General features: G+C 36.3%; 1 protein-coding gene across 1 annotated transcript in view; it reads left to right on the forward strand.

Moving 5' to 3' along the window:
• NEGR1 (neuronal growth regulator 1) overlaps positions 1-23,481 on the forward strand; it is an 841,474-nt gene that overhangs the window by 627,150 nt on the left and 190,843 nt on the right. The window contains exon 5 of the mRNA XM_084872088.1: positions 4,686-4,806. Within this exon, the coding sequence (XP_084728214.1) occupies positions 4,686-4,806 (121 nt within the window). The remainder of the gene's footprint in view (positions 1-4,685; positions 4,807-23,481) is intronic.

Genomic DNA, 23,481 nt, shown 5'->3' on the forward strand with positions numbered 1-23,481 from the left:
TAGCAACTTTCACACATTGCTGGTAGTGATGAATAATTGACAAACACTTAGGAAGACAGTTTGACAGGTTTTTTTGTTTTGTTTTGTTTTGTTTTGTTTTAGAAAACTAAACATACTTTTATTATACCGATTCAAAGGACATAGAAACAATAAAAAAAAGAAACAGTTTTAAATGAATAACACAATATCTGGAATGAAGACTATGCTAGAAAGAATTAATAGCATGTTAGAAGAAGCCAATAATCAAATCAGCAATTCAGAGGAGAAGGTAACATAAAACACCAAAACAGACCAACAACAACAAAAGAATGTTAAAAAATGAAAGTCTAAGGCAGTGATTCCCAAAGTGGTCTATATCGACCCCCAGGGGTCTATGACAACCTGCAAGGGGTCTACGTCAGCAAAAAAAAAATTTGGGGGTCCATGAAATGAAAATGGGGGTCCACGATAGTGGATCTCAACATACACTGATAGTACCTATTTACTTACATCATATTATCTTATAATATAAAAACATATAAATTATTTATAAAAGTACCTATGAAGTAAAAAATTTATTATATATGTTTATAAAATTGTGTAAGTTGTAGGATAAAAACCTGCACATAATGATATACCAGTATCATCTTGTTACAAGCATACGTGCAGTAAACATTCTTGCCAATTTTTGTCTCAAAGCTTCGCGAACTTGCACTGACTTGTTCAATTCGTCACTCTATAAATATGAATGTGAGAAAAATACGTTCATTCGTTTCCTGAATCTTGAATAGGAAAGTGCTGAGAAAACATTTAAAAAAATATAAACTGGTAGTTTATCATACAAATTATAGTGAATCAGTGTTATTTTGTTTGAGAAAGCCGGAGAAAAGTAGGTACATTATTTTTTATTAAATTTTATGTTACGTATATTTTATATAACAGATACAAAATTTTATTTTGAGTAGTTTTAATTTAAATTCAATAAATAAATGTATAAAACTTAACATATGTTTTTATTTCAAGTTTTTAACACTAAACTTCACTACAGTTAGAAATTTACAAAAAAATCAATATCAGGTAAGTAGGGGGTCTACCCCAAACCGAAAAACATGGCAAGGGGTCTACGGCACAAACAAGTTTGGGAACCTCTGGTCTAAGGGACCTCTGGGACACCATCAAGCATAGCAACATCCACATTATAGGGGTACCAAAAGGAGAAGAGAGAGATCAAATGATTGAGAACCTGTACAAAGAAATAATGACTAAAAATTTTCCTAACCTAGTGAAGGAAATGCTCACAAGTCTAGGAAGCACAGAGTCCCAATCAAGATGAACCCAAAAAAGCCCACACTAAGAAACATCATAATTAAAATGGGAAAGGTTGCCGAAACCGGTTTGGCTCAGTGGTAGAGCGTCGGTCTGCGGACTGAAAGGTCCTGGGTTCGATTCCGGTCAAGGGCATGTACCTTGGTTGCGGACCCATCCCCAGTAGGAGGTGTGCAAGAGGCAGCTGGTCGATGTTTCTCTCATCAATGTTTCTAGCTCTCTATCTCTCTCTCTTCCTCTCTCTAAAATATCAATAAAATATATTTTAAAAAATAAATAAAATAAAATGGGAAATGTTAAAGATAATCTTAAGAGAAAGTTACTTGCAAGGGAGCTCTCATGAGCCTGTCAGCTGATTTCCCAATAGAAACATTTCGGGCCAGAAGTAATTGACATGAAATATTCAAAGTGAAGAAAAGCAAGGAGCTACAACTAAGATTACCCAGAAAGGCTATCATTTAAAATTGAAGGTGAAATAAAGAACTTCTTAGACATCAAAAATGAAAAGATAATGTAGAAAAGAAATTGGTATTTATATATAGGCATTCATGCATTGGTAATAAAGAAGCAGCAATATGATTGCCTTATGCTAGCCTAGTGTAATTGATATGTTTGCCTCAGATTACTAAGGAAATCTCCAAACAATAATCTGATGAATTTATTGGAAAAAATCTGCATATAAGTAGACCCATGCAGTTCAAAACTGTGTTGTTCAAGGTCAACTGTATATACAAACACCTATGTATATATGTATGTATATGTGTGTTCACACATACACACACACACACACACACACACACACATATATATATATATATATATATATATATATATATATATATATATATATATATATAGGCCAGTGACCAAACAGCAGAATGACCAGAACAACCAGTTGCTATGATGTGCACTGCAGTGGCCAACTGGCCTGATCTGGACCCAATAGGCCACTCCCAACCACTTGTTGCCCCTCCCCCTAGATGGCCCCACCCACAACCAGGCCCCTCACCCCAATTAGGAGCAGGGCCCCTCCCCCCAACCAGCCAACCTCTTGGGGTCCCTCCTCCTGGGCCGGCCCCCAGATAGGCCTTGATCAACAACCAGTCTGAGAGACCCCACCTGTGCATGAATTCGTGTACCAGGCTTTTAATATATATAGATATACAGTATATATAAATATATATATATATATATATATATATATATATATATATACACACACACACTGAGTGGCCAGATTATTATGATGTCTGAACATATAATAATCTGGCCATTATTAATAAAAAGCTAATATGCAAATTGTCCCCTTGACCAGCAGGCAGGCCAGCCAACCACCCATGTCACCTCCCCTGGACAGGCTGGCTGGACTCCACCCATGCATTGATTTATGCACTGGGCCACATATATATATATATATATATATATATATATAGAGAGAGAGAGAGAGAGAGAGAGAGAGAGAGAGAGGCCATATTTTTTATTATGCATTCAGAGATCATAATAATCTGGCCACTCAGTGTGTGTGTGTGTGAGTGGGTGTGTGTGTGTGTGTGTGAGTGGGTGTGTGTGTGTGTGTGTGAGTGGGTGTGTGTGTGTGTGTGTGAGTGGGTGTGTGTGTGTGTGTGTGAGTGGGTGTGGGTGTGTGTGTGGGTGTGGGTGAAGATAAAGAGATTATATTATAAGAATTGACTCAGTGATTATACAGGCTGAGAAGTCCCACAATATGCTGTCTATAAGCTGGAGACCCAAAAAAGCCAGTGGTATAGTTCAGTCTTGGTCTGAAAGTCTGAAAACTAGGGAAGCCAATGCTATAATAACTACTCAGAGGCTGGCTTAGCAGTTAGGCAGAGAAGAGGTGAGTTCTCTCTGTGACTTTTTTTCTGTTTAGTCCCTCAGTGGATTATATGATGCAAACAATTATTGGAAAGGGCAATATGCTTTACTGAGTCCACTGATTCAAATGCTAACATTTCATGGACACACCAAGAAGTAATGTTTAGCAAATATCCAGCATTCTGTGACCTAGTCCAATTGACACAAAATTACCCATCACATTCCATCTCCTGCTCTCTGAATTTGCTTCAGACACAGATTTTTTTGTTTTTTCAAACAAATCAGCTTGCTGGAGCCTCAGACCCTACTGCAAGCTGCTCCCTCTTCCTGGAAGACTATGTGTGTTGCTTAAACCTTACCTTCTCAATGAGTCCTAATCAAATTACCCTACATAAAATTGCAATCCATTCCTTGCTCTCATGTCTCTTACCTTGCTGTATGTTTTACCATATATTTTATTACGTTCTAACATTTCATTTAAATTAATTATTTATGATACTTACTGCTTATACTCTGTTTCTCCATCCCTCAGAGTATAAGCTTCATCATGTCAGGAAGTTTAACTGCTTGGTGCCTTGGGAAATACCTGACAGTTATTGATGGCTCAATAACTATTTGATAAATGAAGGAATGACTATTCTACAAAAAACCCTTTCAAGCACCATTTTGTGCCAAGCATTGTGCTCTGAGATCTGAATATGGCAAATACATCACATATTTACTCTGCCTTCCGGAAACTAACAAGGAATCCTGAGCTACTCATAAATAAATGCAATACAAGATAGAAATACTAGTTTGGTATGAGAAATTTATAAACCCTACTTAGAGATGGGAAAACTGGTTGTAGCCAGAGAAATAGGGAAGAGTTTGGAGATGGTGACACCTAAATTAGCACTTGAATCTTGGAAATGAGGAAAACACCATTCCTGGTAGAAGAAACCACATTTTAAAGAATCCCTAAAGAGCTAATGCATGGGGAGCAGACAGGGAAAAGCACAGAATACTGAAAGAGCTTAGGTTCTGAGCCAGTATGCCTGACTTCAAGTCCAAATTCTCCAGCTAAGTAGCTGTGTGACCTTAGACAAATTATTTACCTTCTCTGAGTTTCAATTTTTACATTGGTAAAAAGGGATAATGCCATCTAGCTTTAAAGTATTGCTGTGAGGAAATCATGAACAAAAATCACCTAGTCCAGTGACTGGCTTCCAGTGATCACTCAATATCTGAGAGCTATTATTAGAGTAGAATTTGACTGGAGTGTAGATGAAGTATGTCCCTCACCAATGCCATTTCCCAATAGGAAGAAAGGCCAAAATGTATTGCATTTACTCTACACGCTCTGAGAACATTCGTCTATTGTCCAACGTGAAAAATGAAGCTGAAAGTCTTGTATTGGAAGCATAACACCCTGAAAATGTGATGCATTGGCCTATCAGGCGTAAGATTGCTTTGGATCTAGAAGAAATGGAAAAATATGTGTGTTTTATTTCTGCTGAAGATTATTTGTACTTACCCACCGGTTTATTTGTGTGTGTTTCTTTTTTCAGTTGCTCCTACGATCCAGGAAATTAAATCCGGTACCGTGGCCCCCGGGCGCAGTGGATTGATACGATGCGAAGGTGCAGGTGTGCCGCCTCCGGCCTTCGAATGGTACAAAGGAGAAAAGAAGTAAGGACTTTGTGGTTGTTACTGTGTTCCAAGCACTTTGAGCTAATGTGTTTGTGTTTCGGATACTTACTTTAAGCAATTTCTTTAACTGGCTTGAACGATTCTCAGCAGCCTCTTCCCAGGCAAGCAAACTGAAGGGGAAGGTCCCACATGGGAAAGAAAAGTAGCTAATAGCATCCTGAAGAAATGTCCACTTTGCTTTATATGATCTCAGAAATGCCTGCAAATCCCTCATCGCTGATTGTTTTATTTGTGCTTCTCCCTTCTGAACCAGCACACCATTGCTCTTGCTGGCAACCACGTTTAATTGGGAAGCAAACCAGCACTTAAAGGACTTGGGCACAGACTCCATGAGAGCACTCCAAAAGCCATGGGAGCCTCTGTCTCTGTCCAGCTTCCTTGATAAGACTCAACCCGCTCACCTGCCTTGCTCTCCCTCAAGACATTCTAACACTTTTATAGCTCACTGTGCTTTAGATATTCTGTCACTAAAGGGGCTGTAGAGGAAATAAAGTACATGGTTAAAGGACTATCCAATGTGATTTTTAAGGCCCCTCTAACTTCAGCTCTGTATGATTGTCCCCTTGAGAAACCTCAGAAGGCCTTGGCAAGAGCGTTTGAACAAGAGAAGTCAGGACTCCACTACTTTCTCTTTGTTTTCAACTAGTAAGCTCATTCAAACCTCTTCACTTGGTCTTAGCTATCAAAGAAGAGTGGAACCCCTGTGGATTAACTGGAAGATGGGATGCAGAAGGAAGGGTAGAAGATATATATAAACTTTAAAATAAGGAAGGATGTATTCAAGAAAATGTTAGGTTCAACCATGACTGTAGTGTTACAAAAAAAAAAAAAAAAAAAAAAAAAAAGCAGCTATTTTTGTATAGAATCTCTTCTACCATTTGGGATATTAATTCTTTTTACTAATTAATTAATTAGTGATTTTTCTAATTTCAAGTCTTCCTTTCTGTGATTTCATAGAAACCCCCATGTTTTGATTTACTTAGAAAAAAAAAAAAAAAAAACTTCTCTGGGGTCACCCTTGGGGTCATCCTATAAGATTATGTATCCTCTAATACAGCCTTCTCAGATTCTGTTTGATTCTGGTTACCTCAGTTGAGATGTCTTCAATTTGTTTGTTTGTTTGTTTGTTTTTCTTCTTTGGCATATTTGTTTCTTCTTCTCTTTTTTTAATCCTCACTGGAGGATATTTTTCCATTGATTTCTAGAGAGAGTTGGAAGGGGAAGAAGAGGAGGGAAGAGAGAGATAGAAATATCAGTGGGAGAGAGCCATATATATTGGTTGCCTCCCGCATGCACCCCCTACCGGGGCTGAGTAACCTGCAACCTAGGTACGTGGCTTTGACCAGGAATCAAACCCTCGAACCTTGGGCCTTCAGGTGGCTGCTCTAACTACTGAGAACCTGTCCAGGGCGAGATAACTCCAATTTGTGATTATCTTTATGGACAATCATCTAGAAAAGTGGTCCTCAATCCTTTGAAAGTTATGAACTCCTTTATTCAAATGCAATCTTGTTTGGAAGCCCAAAAAGTAATATCTATGAAAGTAATACTTCTTTGGTAGATATGGGGTGGATGAATAGAACTTTAATTTTACCTGCTCAGAAACCTTCCTTTCATGGGACATCCTTGCAGTCTCCTCATACCCAGCCCCATCCCTGTATCTCCACACACACACACACACACACACACACACAAAAAAAAAAAAAAATAATAATTAATTAATTAAAATTTTTAAAAAGTTTAAATAATGACAAACTTTCTTACATACCTTTCAAAGTTCAAAATCACTTTTGATCTTGTGTCATTTCTTCCTTAAAACCAAACAAACAATTATTCCCAGTAGCGCAAATGAGAGCTCAATTGTTAAAGTACACTTTGCTCCCAATATTTTATAAGGTGATGTCCCAAATTTTTTTTTCATTTGTTTTTGGGGTTTTTTTGTTTTGTTTTGTTTTGTTTTTGTTCTCTCTCTCTCTCTCTCTCTCTCTCTCTCTCTCTCTCTCTCTCATATTCTTTCTCTCCCTTTTCTAAATACAGCACCTTAAAAAAGATAGCAGTAATAATCCTTATATACTTTTTTTGGCCTATAACAATTATAGAAAATGCCAGTTGATGCTCATAGTCATAACTTCAGTGATTTTTTTTTTAGGAAAAAAATATTAACCAGATTATAGCTTTTATTGTATTTTCAAAGAATTTTAAAACTACTCATATAAAAGATAGATTAATATTCCCCAATCAGTGTTGCTCCCCAACATACGTGTACACCCAGAGAAGGTCTAGGAGCTGTGAAATCAAATGCATCTGTAAACATGTCTTAATTTCAGATAAAAGTATACATTTATGTTTGTCAGAGTTAGAGTTGAGTAAATATTCAAATTTTCAAACATAAGAATATACAAATTACTCTCAATATTAGAGTAAAGCACACTTAAATATCTGCAGGAAATAGGAGAAAAAATATTCAGTTGTTGTTATACTCACTAATTGGATCTATATGGTAGTCTCAGAGCCCGGGCCATTCAAATATTTACCAAAATGAAAAACTATATAGCAACTGCTATTTGTGTTCCAAATTTTTAATAAATATTAACCAGCTTATTTTTATAATGAAACTTTAAGATAGATATCATTATTTTCTTCATCTTGTTTCAGAGAGATAAAAGCACAGAGTGTTTTCAGAGTAATGTATGCAAGTTGATACAGTTAGTGACAGAGCGTGGATTTGAACCCAAAAAGTCTTGCAATTCTACATGCAGAGTCCATGAATTTAATCCGTACACTATGGCACTTAATTTAAATTATGGCCCCTCAGAGTCTATAAAAAATCAATTGAAATGTCAATGTTAAAAGCATTAGCATAAGGAAATATAAACATAAAAACACCCAGTTATAATTTCCCAATTTATTTAGTCAAAGACACAAAAATAGTGGAATCAAAGTTGGCACACAGAGAAGAAACAGATAAAGCATGTTTCTCACTTTTTTTCTTGACCTCCAAGTGTCTGACTAGAGCACAAAGCTGTCAGAGACCCTATGAGAGTCTAGGAGAGTTTCTGCAACATCTGGAGAAGTTTTATTTCTTGGATATCTTTTAGACGCGGGGCTTACAACTATATTCAGAAATAATTTATACACTTTCTTTAATTCTATTTAAGAAGATATTTGTAAAAATTCACTTCTCTTAAATGTTCAAAGTAAGATATTCAATAAAATAAACATAAACAAAGAAGCACAAACAAAAACAGAGACAGTACCTGACCATCCTTAGTGTTTTCTCTGTATAGCATTCTGAATCCTATGAAATCCATCTCTATGTACTGGAAATAATCCACTTGATAACCTTTAAAAGCAAGTTTTGTCGAATTTCATCTTCTAGGCCCTTTAAATATTTTTATCTTTTTTGGTCCTGAAATATCTGTGAGGTACAATTTATTATTTCCAATTCACTGAAGGCAAAACTGAGATATGGCTCTTTGTAGTCTATCTACTTTAAGTTGCCATCAAGATATGTTTTAAACTAAAGAACCAGTGCATGAAATTTGTGCACTGAGGGAGGGGGATGTCCCTCAGCCCAGCCTGCACCATCTCCAATCTGGCACCCTTCAGGGGATGTCTGACTGCCGGTTTAGGACCTGTAGGATCAGTCCTAAACCAGTAGTTGAACATCCCTCTCACAATACAGGACTACTGGCTCCCAACCGCCTGCCTGCCTGCAAGCCTGATCATCCATAACCACTCCCCTGCCAGCCTTATCAACACCTAACTCCTCCCCTGCCAGCCCAATTGCTCCCAACTGCCTTCCCTTGCCAGTCTGGTCACATCAACTACCCTGCCCTGCAAGCCTGGTTCCCCCCAACTGCCCTCCCCTGCTGTCCTGGTCCCCCCCAACTGCCCTCCCCTGCCAGACTAGTCACCCAAACTGCCCTCCCCTGCCAGCCTGGTCACCCCTAACTGCCCTCCCCTGCTGTCCTGATTACCCACAACTACCCTCCCTTATTGGCCATCTTGTGGTGGCCATCTTTGACTATATGGTGGCAGCCATCTTGTGCAAGGGTGTGAAGGTCAATTTGCATATTACCTTTTATTGTATAAGATTTGTCAACCTCTTAGTCCATGTTATTTTTCCCCTGTATATATTGACATTATTAGTTATCTATTGACAAGTAACAAGTTAACCCCAAATTTAACAGCTTAAAATAGTGATTGTCTAATATCTTAATCAGTTTTTAAGTCAGTTAATCAGGGTCAGCTAAGCTGTAAGTGTGGCTCCAGATCTCTATCAGCATCTGAATGCTTGAGGAGGGCTGGAGGATCTGCTTCTAAGATAGCTCACTTCCAACATGCCCAACAGGTTAGTGCTAACTATTGACAGAGTCTCAGTTATCCACTATGTGGACATTTTTATAGGACTTCTAGACTGTCAATTTGCCCCTAAACTAGTGATCAAAGAAAAAGCGAGGTAGAAGCTGAGGTATCTTTTGTGACCAAGTCCCAGATACCATGCTCTGTCATTTCTGCAATATTTGATTGACTACACAGGGTGATCCTAATCAATGTAGAGGAGCAACACAGGGACATAAATATCAGGAGATAAGTATCATTAAATGCCATCACATAATCATATCAATCAATGCAGAAAAAGCATTTGACAAAATGCCACACTCTTTCTTGATAAAAACTTTCAGCAAAGTGGAAATAGAGGAATCATACCTCAACATAATAAAAATCTTATATGATAAACCTATAGCCAACATCATACTCAATGGGCAAAACTAAACTCATTTCCCTCATGAATAGGACCAAGACAGGGATGCCAACTTTCACCACTCCTGTTTGACATAGTACTGGAAGCGCAAGCCATAATGATTAGATAAGAAGAAGAAATAAAAGGCATCTAAATTGGAAAAGAAGAAGTAAAACTGTCCTTATTCACAGATGACACGATACTATACATAGAAAACTCCATTTAAAAAAACAACAACAACAACAACAAAAAACACTACAAGAACTAATAAATGAATTCAGCAATGTAGCAGGATACAAAATTAACATACAGAAATTTATGGACTTTTTATACCCAAATAATGAACTCACAGAAAGAGAAACTAAAAAACAATTCCATTTTACCACTTCACCAAAAAAATTAAGATACCTAGGAATAAATTTAACTAAGAACACAAAAGACCTGAATTTGAAAAACTACATGACATTGAAAAAAGAGATAGAGGAAGTCATAAACAAATGGAATAACATACCATGTTCGTGGATTGGTAGAATCAACATAATTAAAATGTCCATACTACCCAAAGCAAACTACAGATTTACTGCAACCCCATTAAAATACCAAGGGCATATTTCAAAGATCTAGAATAAACTCTCCAAAAATTCATCTGGAATATTAAAAGAACCAGAATAGCCACAGCAATCCTGAAAGAAGAATAAAGTTGGAGGGATCACAGTACCAGAAATGAAGTTATATTACCAAACCATGGTTCTCAAAACTGCATTGTATTGGCACAAAAACAGATATATAGATCAATGGAACAGAACAAGGCACCCAGAAATCGATCCTTAGGCTTTATTATCAATTAATATTTGACAAAGGAGGCAAGAGCATATAATAGAGTAAAGACAGTCTCTTCAATAAATGGTGCAAAGGACCTATAAATAGACACTTTTCAAAAGAGGACATACAGAAAGACAAGAGACCCATGAAAACATGGTCAAAGTCACTAATCTTCCAAGAGATGCAAATCAAAATAACAATGAGATACCATTTCACATCTGTCAGAATGGTTATCATCAACAAATCAACAAATGACAAGTGCTGTCAAGGATGTAGAGAAAAAGGAACAGTCGTGTACTGCTGGTGGGAATGCAGACTGGTGCAGCCACTGTGGAAGATAGTATGGAGTTTCCTCAAAAAGTTAAAAATGGCCCTAGGTGGTTTTGCTCAGTGGATAGAGCATTGGCTTGCAGACTGAAGGGTCCCGAGTTTGATTCCAGTTAAGGGCACATGCCTGGTTTGCAAGCTCAATCCCCAGTAGGGGGCGTTCAGGAGGCAGCCAATCAATGATTTTCTCTTATCATTGATGTTTCTTTCCTCTCTGAAATCAATAAAAATATATATTTTTTTAAAAAGATAAAAATGGAACTCTCATTCGATCCAGTGATCCACTTCTAAGACTATATCCCAAGAAATCAGAAACACCAATCAGAAATGATATATGAACCCTATGTTCATAGCAGCACAATTTAATTTACAATAGCTAAGATTTGGAAACAACCTAAGTGCCCATCAGCTGATGAATGGATTAAAAATCTGTGGTACATCTACCCAATGTAATACTTCACTGCTATAAAAAAGAAGGAACTGCTGAAACCGTTTTGGCTCAGTGGATAGAGTATCGGCCTGCAGACTGAGGGGTCCATGGGTTTGATTCCTGTCGGAGACATGTACCTTGGTTGTGGGCACATCCTCAGTGGGGGAGGGGGAGGGGGTGCAGGAAGAGGCTGATCGATGATTCTCTCTCATCAATGTTTCTAGCTCTCTGTCCCTCTCTCTTCCTCTTTGTAAAAAATCAATAATATATTTATATATATATATATATATTTTTATTTTTTTTTTAAAGAAGGAACTTTTACCATTTGCAACAGCATGGATGGAACTAGAGAGCATTATGCTAAGTGAAGTAAGCCAGTCAGAGAAAGATACATATCACATGATCTCACTCATATGTGGGATATAATTATCAGCATAAACTGATGAACAAAAATAGATCCAGAGACAAATGGCAGGGGTGATGTATGTGTGTGTGTGTGGGGGGGGGTGTTAGAGAGCAACCAAAAGACTTGTATGCATGCATATCAGCATAACCAATGGACACAGAGACTGGGGTAGTGGGGGCTTGCCTGGGGTGGGAATGGCTGGGCGTTGGGGTTGGGGGGGGTGTCCAATCGGGGAAAAAAGAGACATTGTAAACTCTAGACAAAAAAATTAAATTTAAAAAAGAGCTGTTCATTCATTTATGATTAACACTATATACATAAATTTTAATGGACTAATGTTTTGCAAAAACACGGGATCTATATTACTTTGAGAAGATGTCATTATCCTTTGTCTTAATTAGAATTTTGCCATTTGCTTGCTTGTTTGAATTTCCTTCCTTCTTTTGGATATCCTCAAATCCTGGTCTGAGGCCTAGAAAGACAAGCCCACTGGTTTCTAATGACATTCAACTGCTCTAGGAAATTTTTTTTAAAGTATATTATTCACTTTGCCTGCATTCAGGCATATGACCAATAGTAGCAATGATTTGGAGAATTCTTTAGTAACAATGGGGTCTCTTTCTTAATCCTCCATCCGAATTTAAGATAGGTATACAAAAGTTACAAATTAGTTAAATATAGACTAGCTCCATGAATGAAAAGCAAATATATAATAAAACATTAAAATTATTTATAGATCAGTTAAAAAACAAATATGTACCTAAGAAATTGAATATTTTGTATTTGATAATGAGTATCTTATATTTTGACATTTTAAGCATTAACTTTAAATTTAATCTATGCATTTTAAGTCATTTTATAGCCAATATCATGTCAGCATATCTGTCATTTCAGAATACTGTTAATTGTTTAGTCTACCACTGCTAGAGAGGAAATACAATAAGCATTACCATTTTGCCTTGGGATAGTTATCTACATGCCTAAAACATGCATGTACAGATATTTAAAAATGTATGCAAGTATCACTGAATGGATAGGAAAATGCCCAAAATCAACCATGTAGATAGAGTATGCCATGTTCCCTTTACACAGAGGTAATATGACCTTTTCAAGTCAGGTTAGGTTTTTACTTTAGAGAATGATGATTTTTCATTCTTGGTTCTATAGAGGTGAGATGAACTTGAGAAATCATAATGAAGTAAAGTGACCTTTCCTCTTCTTTTTCCTATTCTAGATATACATGACCCTATCATCTAGACAGGCCATAAATTTTATCTGAGTAATATTCACTTGAATAAAGGAATATAAGTGAGGGGGTTTTCTTGCCTTCTTTTATTTTCAAGGAAAGAAGAAAATGAGTTAAAATATTGATAGTTCTTTGTATCTTCAATTATCCCCTTTCTTTGCTGTTTTTCATATAATTTATTTATGTCAAAGGTAGGAATACATTGTATTTGTATAATACATTGTAATATTCAAAGCATTTTTTATATATAGTAGTTTTTCAAAATGTGAACATTTTTACATTTCATTTACATAGAGTCAACTCTTCAAACTTGGAGTGTTGCATGAGAGATATATAAAAAAGAATGACATAAACATATAATAATAATAATTCAAATATGCAGACTTGTACACTGATCTACCCATGTGTTTCAGAAAGACATACAATGGGATATACTTTGCTATTCCTTCAATTGGTCTTCATTTCCATATATCTCTGACAGTGTGTCTCTCTAATCTAAATGATAGTCTCATGTTGAAAATATGTATTTAATATAACTACTACTTCATCTGGAGCTCAACCATGGATATTGATATACAAACACTAGTCTACATGAGAACACTTTTGGAATCTCTATCCCAATGAGTATAATTTAAACCTTAGCAAAAAACTACCAATATATGCATACTTATTTAGAAAGTATGCACATAAATTTCTGACCTGGTATACTGCATACATTAAATGAAGTACAACAAATAATATTTAAAGATGAGATGCCAATGGACATTGTTAGATGGACTTGCTGTTGTTTTCTTCCCACACTCCAAACGGTTACTTTGTACTTGCCCTCTCTTTTTGAGATTCTTTTAAAGTGTGGTAGTTTAAAGTGAGGAAGTTTAAGGAATTTTCAAGGACAATTTTTAATGACATGCAGCCTTTACCCTACATGCTGACTTTGCAATCTTACTACACCTATATACTAGTAATCTTACCCATTCCTTGCACCATTTTAACTAAATTGCACCTGAGGGGAAACTGTATCTCATAAAGGTTAAATGATTTGTTGAAGGGAAGTGCTGGATAAGAAGTAAAATCTAATTTCAAGGAAACTTGGAAGATGATGAATATGTTTATGGCCTTGGTGGTGATTCACAGGTGTATACATATCCTCAATATATATTCAGGTTTGTATACAACATCTGTACAATACAGGGTGGGGAAAAAGTAGGTTTACAGTTTTGACTATGTGAAACAGTCTATTCTTTTATTATTATTTATTAATTATTATATTATTTCCATATGAAAAACTGTAACTCTACTTTTGCCAAACCCTGTATAAATATGTACAGCTTTGTACACCTCAATAAAGTTATTTTTAAAAAAGCAGAAACAAGACAAACTCTTAATTTCCTTACTCTTGTGCCAGAATATCCCTCATCTATCGATAGATTTCACACCACAACCTTGATTACTCAGAAGAGACTATAAATACATCTCTTCCCCCTCTCTCTTTCTCTCATTCTTTCATTTCTCAAGAGTGAGCAGTCACATGTTTAGATTTAGAATGGTACCAGAAATAAGTTCATTATGACCCACGTTAAAATGATTTTTCTTGTCCCTGCTGGCATGGCTCAGTGTTTGAGCATTGACCAATGAAAAGTAGGTCACGGTTTGATTCCCAGTCAGGGCATGTTCCCAGGTTTCATGCTTGAACCCCAGTGGGGGACATGTGGGAGGCATGTGATCAATGATTCTTTCTCATTATTTATGTTTCTCTCTCTTCCTCTCCCTTTCTCTGTGAAATCAATAAAAGTATATTAAAAACAAAACAAAACAAAAACCCTTATCTTCTGGAATAGCTGCTTGACTTTCAGTGGACTTCTAGTCGCAAAATCAAGTTGTGAAATTGTACTAATATGTGTTTCATCATCCCTTAAATAAAAAAAAAATAAATGATTTTCCTTAGTAAACTTAGAGTTTACTTCATTCAACAACATGTATTGGGTACTATCTGTGAGGTAATTTGGAGATTTTTAAAAGAAATAAAATCCTGTATTGAAGGAACTTAAATTTATAATGTTATATCTCAATTATTTTACTGTGTTTGTTATTTTATTAATTCCATTATGTTAATATGTCACTTCTTTCAATAACCAAACTCATATAAGCACAAGTCCTTCACCTCTGTGATGACTTTATCATCTGAGGTCGGGAAGATAAAGGAAAAATATGTGAAACAAGTGGGAGCATTTCAACTACTGAGAAAATGGAGGACATGTGTCAACACAAAACATAAACACGCGTCTTTATATTTAAAACTTAGGTCTAGTCAAACAACATTGAAAGTGGACCATCTTCAGCTTGCATCCAATAACTTAGAATCTATAATTTGTCATAAAATTCATCACAGTGAATCAGAAAATCTAAGGGAACTCTAAATTGAATCTGGTAAAAGTTCATAGCAAGAGTCCATTCAACTCTAGTCAGAACATTAACACATGCTTTAGGGAAAGGTAAATTCTGTGCTGGACACTGAAGGGTGAACAGCCTTTACATAGATTGTAAGGGGTCAAAAATAATCGCAGGCAAGGAAATAACAGTGGCAATGTCACGTACCGTGATGTGAAGAGTTTTTTGTGTGCCTGTGGTGCAGGATGTGAAATCAGGTGTAATAAGAGGTAAGGTTAGAAAGTCACTCAGGGCAAGAATTGGAAAAATCTTCAATGTCATGATAAGACATTTGAATTTTATTTCATATGCTTTGGGAAGACATTGAAGAGCTTTGCACGAGTAGTAAAATGACCCACTTCCAGTCTCACAAATGTTTCTTGGAGCAATTGGGAAAAAGGGAAGGGGAAAATATGTAATTGATTGAAGCTAGGGTATTGGTTGTGCAGTTGAAAATAAGAAACAGCAAGAGAGGAAAGGTGGTATTTGTATATTTCAGTGACTGATACAACAAGATGACCATCTGAAGCTATCCCAAGTTTTCTACCTCAATAACAAGGTGAAGCCGTTATCTGAGGCTGGGAACACAGGAAAAGTGATTTGGGAAGGATCGAGCTGAGTTTGGTTTGGAACACACTGACACCAAGATGTTAATATATCTCCTGAGTAAGGGAGCATCCATGAAAGGACTCACACATTTGTTTGTATCTTTCCATAATGCCAGCTTTATTAGGATAGAAGCTTCAATAAGCCAATAGAGTCACATGCATGTGGCACAGAGAGAGGGAGCTTAGCTGATGGAAGTAAGCAGCAAGAGTCTGGCACAGAGTCCCTTCATTGTCCACCCTCAAATGTGGACAGGCAGTTGTCACTCTTAAGCCAGGTGTCTGCAGTGGTGGCACACATCCCCTGGAGTGAAAGTCTGGCAGGACTCCAAGTATGATCCATGGTACAGCCAAGCTGGAGCATTGGGTGGATGAAGCTCTGATATTTTATAGTCCCACTCATATTGGTGTGCAAATGGAGTCCTTATCCAGGCTTCCAGACTTCTGGTTTTTGGCATTCAGGATCTCTCTTAAAGGTGTTCCCATTTCATCCCATTAATTTCAGTCTTAACATAGCACTTGACATAACCATCATGGCTGACAGTGAGTCCAAATTGTCAAAGGTGTCCAAGAAGTCCATTCTGCTCTTGATCTATACAATACTGCACACTCTGCCTCACATTCCCTTGGAATGTGTTCGTGTCCTTAAATTTATAGTTAATTTTTAAAATAAATGTCTGAACTTATACTGAATCCTTTCAGTGGTTCTTCATTGTCCCTAGAATAAGATTCATAACACCACAGTGTGGTATGATAGACCTTCATGTTTTATCCCCTGTTTACCTCTCTGGCTATGAATCTTGCCTTTCTATCTTCTCACAATAGAGGTGACAGCCATCTGAATGTTTTATTTCCTAAACTTTGGCATGGTCTTTGTCTTTCAGGCCTTTTCATATGTCGACCCCTTATAATACCCTTCCACATGCACACTCTTGCCTAGTTACCTTTGTCTTGCTTTATCCCACTAGTCCTTAAGTCTCAATTGAGATGTCACCTTCTCCAAGAAAACTACCCTGAGCCTTTTTCACTATTGAAGGAAGCTCTCCAGGAGTACTCTCATGAACTTATCTCTATAAAGCTCTTATTAAACCATATTCACCTTTTTTACTTGTCCATCACTCCTTCTACATTATAATCTACCTCAGAGTGAGGATTCTGCCCTGTTCACCATTGTTCGCTGCCTCTAACATGGTGTTTTGGAATACATTCTGTTGTAAGAATGAATTGTGTAGCCTTGTAATAACAATAAAGCATAGCCATTCTTATTTTAATACAATTTCAAACTGATAAGAGGATATTAGTACAAATGCATCCTGTCACCCTAGATTGTGTGATGCCGTAAACCTAATATATGATTACAGAAAGGAAGATGGTCTCTATTGCTCAAGTCTGACTTCCAGGATTTCTATTTTGTGAATGTGGTCTCTGCAGAATGCTTGTGTTGGTATATTTTAGGATGAAATTTGACATTAAAATCATGGACTCGTTGTTGTTAGCGAAGCAGTTCAAGCATAGGGGAGAGATCTAGTCAGAGGCCAGGTTGTCAGGGATACAAGATTCATGGCAGTCAGGAGAGGATTGACACCTGCACTGTAGACTTTGTTTATCCGATGTAGGATTAAAAGGCAATATCTTCCCCAAACTGAATCAAACTGTCACAAGTAAAGCAGCTCAAAGGTCTCTAATCTAAAATTATTAATTTCATTAAAATTGATAAGGTAAATAAGACATTTTAAATAGCCTAATAAATTCTAAATCATTAAACCATCCTAATATATTATAATAGCATTAATATATTCAAATGTGCAACTAAAGATAGATAACCCTTGGGGCTAAGACAGTGATGCATGATATTCTTCAGTCTGTTTCTAGGAATAACTGATATCATATTGTTTTGAGCCTTGAGTACCAAGCAATACAATAAACCAATAGGTTGCTATAGCAGCATGTTCATAAAAATTTTAATTTCTCTCTAGTTTCTTACTCCTCCTTTCAACTTTTCTTAAAATCTACCCTGCACATCTGTGAAAAGCTTAGATGAGGTTGATAATGCTCATGTAGCTGATAGAGTATGGCACATTTTAAAATCATGATGCTGCGATATTTTCAGTCACCCTCCTACATCTTTTCTTTAAAAATAATTTCCTGTGTGCTCAATATTTAATATTTTGCTGCCATCTGAAAGGAAATGTATCTGTTCTGTCTAAGAAACAGACCCTATCATTAAACAATAATAACTCCTATCATATATCTAGAGCCTATTTCATTTGATTGATATATATATATATATATATATGTATATATATATATGCATAGATATTACAATTTATATATTTAAACACCACTCTTACATCAACACTTTGAGATTGCCTTTATTTTTTTTCCAATTTAACAGGTAAAAGAACTAAAAGTTACTAAAATGTGAAAACAATGTATTCAGTGAAGCATGTAGCAATTGCTCACTGTGTACCTACTAAGTACCTGGCACTATGCTGCATACTTGGAATACAGTGAATAGCAACACCAACCAGGAATATTGCCCTAGTAGAGTTGCATTCTAGGGGAATATTGACAGCAATAAAAAAATATCATACCAATATATGAAACTTACAACTGAAGTGGTGTCGCCAAGAGAAGTATTTTATATGATGATGACTTGACAATAACTCTGTAGCATCACTAGCACTTGAACTTTAGAAACAATTTTGGAATTACTTAAAATATTGCATTCTTGCTACTTGACTAGGTTGTATTTTTCTGCCATTCTAATTACATGTTGCATGTATACTATAGGGTGAGATTATCATCCAAATATGTAATGAATGTAGGGGGAGAAAACAAACATTAATTGATACTGAAGGTTTGTGTATTGGGGAATATAGTTTGAGAAGAGAAGAAGGCAGTAGCTCATTTCTTGTTTCTCAGAGTAGTCTGGAGAGGCAGACTCTTTTGGAGGCTGAAGACAGCCTCTGTAAGAGGTTGCACTGATGCACATAACTAGCCCCAAAATAATAGGTAAGGGTTCAAGGAAACCTCCAAATAGCTCCCCAAATTGAACCTACATTTCTCTTTGATTTTCTACCCCATTAGATTCACCCCATGGATTGAATTTGGTTATTTGTATATTTCAGATGCCACGTTACACTTGATTTAGCTCCATTTGTTTTATTTGCTGGTTTGAGTTGATTTCCTTGAACCAAGATGATTTCTGAATTCTCCAAACATCAAAGCATTATTCTTGTTCCTACTTAGTGATTTGAATACCAATAGTAGTAAGAAGACCTGGATCTGAATTTTGGTTTTTGTCACTTGTATCAGTTGGTACAAGATGAATTAACTTAATCTTTCTAAACATCTTATCTTTCATCTGTAAAATGGTCTAATAATACTTATTTCCTAGGCTTTATATGAAGATTAGTTGACATACATTTGAAAATACTTAAATGTTTTCTGAATGTCAACTTTCCATACTTTTAATATCAACCCTTTTTTTATGCAATGCTAAAAATATTTATTAGATTATTTCAGTCATAAACGTGTTAAGTACAGCTAACATGTTCCACAAATAAAAATCATTTATACTCACAATGAGAAGACTAGAAGTATAACTATTTAGAGCCAAAATATACATAAGAGAGAATTCTGCCATTGAGAGAGGCATTATGAAGTGTATTGTGCAAGGATCTATATGCCATCTCAATCTCATTTCAGATTTTCATGTTTATCTAAGGTCCCTTAGATAATAACCATGCCACATCTCTTCCTCCCCTTGGTTTCTAAACCAGTGTCTCAAGGACAGGAGGTACTCAGTCATCATTTGGTGACCAAATTACACTTCATTTCCATTAAGACCATATCAGAGTCCTACCGCTATCACTGGACTGCTTCAGTGCTGAGAGCTGGCCCTGCACCTGCATAATTGACATCCAGTTTGTCAATTCCTGCAGGAAAAATTCAGGAGATGAATCCAGGTGAAAGTAAGAGTAAGTTTATTACAGTTTGGGACCATGTGGCAAAGGAAGTGCCACTGGAGATAAAATCAGGAGGAAAGCCCAGGAGAAGCTGCCACTGCCCACTGCTCCTCTGGGTGCAAGTCTCATGCAGACCCTCAGAGCTTAGGATAGAAGAAGCAAATTACATGCCTGGGGAAAGGGGAACAAGGACTTGTCCAAAGATCACTTCCTGGGGCCCTTTGTCTGAGGGTTTTATCTATTTTCTATAGGTGGGAATGTTAGGGGATACCCAGGGGAGGTATCAACAGAATATTCATTAGATTTCTGGGCATATCATTTGGTATGCTGATGTATTAAAATGAGCACATTGGTTAGTTTCATCTCTATCTTGGATTAATCTGGCTCTAACTGTGTTATTGTTTTTAATTACTTAACACCCTGATTAAGGTGACTTAAATTACCTGCTCTTAGATATATTTGGTTAAAGAGTAGAATAGAGTCTTGTGATTTATTAGCTGGCTGTTAATTGCTCAGCTGTTCTGGCATTCCACTTGCCAGGGAATTTTTCTTTCTTTTTACTAACCTGCCTCACCATTACCCATGACTTTTTCTAAATCTCTTTGTTTGAATTATATATTTAACTCATACCACTTCTTGAGTGCCTCAAATATATACTCCATTGCTGGAAGTTGCATTTCTTTCTGTAAAAAATGACTTGTATGACTTAAGAACTGTCTTTCATCTATGCTATGCTAATACCCAAAGATCAAGTAATAAAAATTTATCTTATTCAATTATATAACATAATATATAATTATCTTACTCCCTTATAAATGAAGTCTGATGAAAGTTATACCATTATTTGCAAACATCTCTACCCACTCCTATTCCAAGTTATTTTAATATTATAAATATTGTCATCTGATATTCTCATATATGTTTCTTATATTAGCAATGGAGCTTTTCCGTGACTATTTGCAGCTAAAAGTTAGATCTCTAGAAATATTTATTGTTAGTGCTGACATGGAAAGGCAGATAATAAATAAAATGCTCAAAATGTGTAGTGAGGCTGAATTTATAAAAATAAAATGGATGAGGTCTGGTATAAGTTGGTCCATTTATTTTCACAATCTTAGCAATCAGTGCCAATGTCTATGTGGTCAAGTTTGCTCTGTGGTGTTGCTGTGTACTCCCTTGTGATTTCAACATATGAACTTTGGAGGACACACACATTCAGATTATAGTGGTATGGAACAAACTCCTATTGGTGACTGACCATAGTAATAGAAGAATCTTATAGCCATGAGGTCCATTGAATGGTAAAAGTAGGAAAAAATAAAAATGGCCACACATTTCTAAGAAAGCACCATATGCTGCCGATCTATTGCTACAGGGAAAAAAATGCCATATTTAAACCCTAGTCCAGAAAAATTAGTTTCTCTCTCTTTGGGGGGAATGAGGACTATGAGAAAAAAATGTCTCATTCTATAATCTAAGTCAACACAACAAAGTTTCTTTAGAACTTGAAAGAATTAAGTGTTTAGGGAAAAGAGATACAGATCTCCAAATAAGGCAATGTTCTGAATTTGGTTCTCTGGTTTTATTGAAAAGTATATTATAAACAATTTCTTGACTTGCCACTTCAGATTTCACATCACTGATGCAAGCTAGTCTGGTTTCATACAAGTCTGAAATTGATATAAAAAAATCTCTGGGGCCAGAATCATCTGTGAACAGGCTCATATGTACATGATTTAAACTGATCAAGCATTTTCTTTAACTCATAATAACAATCCAATTTGGAAATTATATGTTTTTACTGGTAAAAAAAAAAAAGATTCTCTTTATAGAAAATGTAATTATATCATACTATATTAAAATAAATCTGTTTCCTAAAAATAAATCTGTACCATCAATCAAAGAATTCTATTATTTATTTTTTTATAAAGGAGTAAAATTACATTAGAGGCATATTGATAGGACTTTCTGGTGTGGCTAAAATTTTTATATCCAATAACTGAGAATAGAGGTGTTCATCTTAACAGGGTCTCTCTTGTGATTAAAATACCCTTCACTGTAAACACTTGTTAATATACCTGATACTTATCTTCAACTTTGACCTTCTCACGGGCCTTCAAAAATATTCAATGAACATGTGTTGCTCAGCCTAGTGCCTAATCACAGCACAGAACTCATCTTTTTTGCACTTTAATGACTATTTTCAGAATTTATATAGCTGAGAAAGTTCCTTATTACCCCCATGATTACCTGCAAGAAAATCACAGAGATACACCTTTAAGAGGCCCACTCCATCTCAGAAGGCACTCTCCCTCCAGGCCAGCTCCGCCAAGGCTGTCGCAGCCATCCACCAGGCAGGGATAGGTTCTGAAGTGATGCTCGAGGAGTCAGCGCTTCTGAAACTCCCAACTACAAAAGAAAGGAAGCCGTGAACTAGCCAGTAATCTCAGAGACGTGGCTTCCCCTAGAGGGAAGAAACAACCCAGGGAAGAATCCTGTTCTTTTTTATTAGCCATAATCACCTGCCAGGCTGATGTGAGCAGCAAGGGTTGGAGCACTGATGTGCACGGCGGGCCAGAAGTCAAAAATGGGCCTAGGCATTCAGAACATGGATGTGATGCATGATTTAGCAACATCTGTGGCTTTGCCGTCAGATGCATTAAAGGACAGAGAACTACAAGCCAGCTTAGAAAGATAGCCATAAAGAACATAAGCCCACAATGCCTTGAAGTAACTCAAGGGAATATTGAATCTCAATATTCCCTTGAGATTTTCTCCCTAGAGTCTAGCCAAGTGAAGACACTGATTTTTTCTCAATTATCTAGCAACAAAATTAATCTTGGTTTGATAGATGGGGTACAATGGGGTTTAGTAGTCTAGGGAGTTGCTAAGTTCTCTGGAAAATAAGTCCATAGCATAAATATGAACAAATTGATTTGAGCTATAATGCTTATGTTCTTAAAAATAATGAAATTGTGATTTTTTAGAATATATGACATAAACTAATTCATTAAAGTTATTAATGTGATGCATAAAAATGTGCAATATCACTGAATTTAGCATAAATTTTGATAGATTTACAATATGAGACAGAAAAGTAAAAGCTGCCTCATCTTAATATGTTATGCCTTAGTTTTTTAAAATATATTTTTATTTATTTTAGAGAGAGGGGAGAGGAGAGAGATAGAGAGATAAAAACATGAAGAGAAAAACATTGATCAGCTGGTGTTTCTGCAAAACCCTTTCTGTGGATTGAGCCTGCAGCGCAGGCATGTGCTCTGACAGGGAACCAAACCGATGACCCCTGGGTTCCTAGGTCCATGCTCAACCCCTGAACCACACCGGTCACACTTTTATGCCCTAATTTCTTGTGTCAGAGTTTGAGATCATTAGGTTTATTGCTCAATTTGATGTTTTTCATTTTTTATTCAACTCAAAGCTTTACTAATCTGATTAAAGTCTGAGTTTTAGGTAAGCCAAATCCAGCTAGTACATGAATTGTAAGTAATTCCCAGAGTAATCAAGGATGACTTCTTATTTCAATCTGCATTTAACTGCAGTGTATCTCACCTAAATTCAGATGCAAGTCACATAGCATAATGTAAAGATTTCAATCTAGCCTCTCAAAGTAATGCCATTCATTAGCATTTTAAAATTAAAGAAATATTTAGTG

This window comes from Pipistrellus hanaki (assembly GCF_964339955.1).
Source record: "Pipistrellus hanaki genome assembly, chromosome: 2".
NCBI lineage: Eukaryota > Metazoa > Chordata > Mammalia > Chiroptera > Vespertilionidae > Pipistrellus > Pipistrellus hanaki.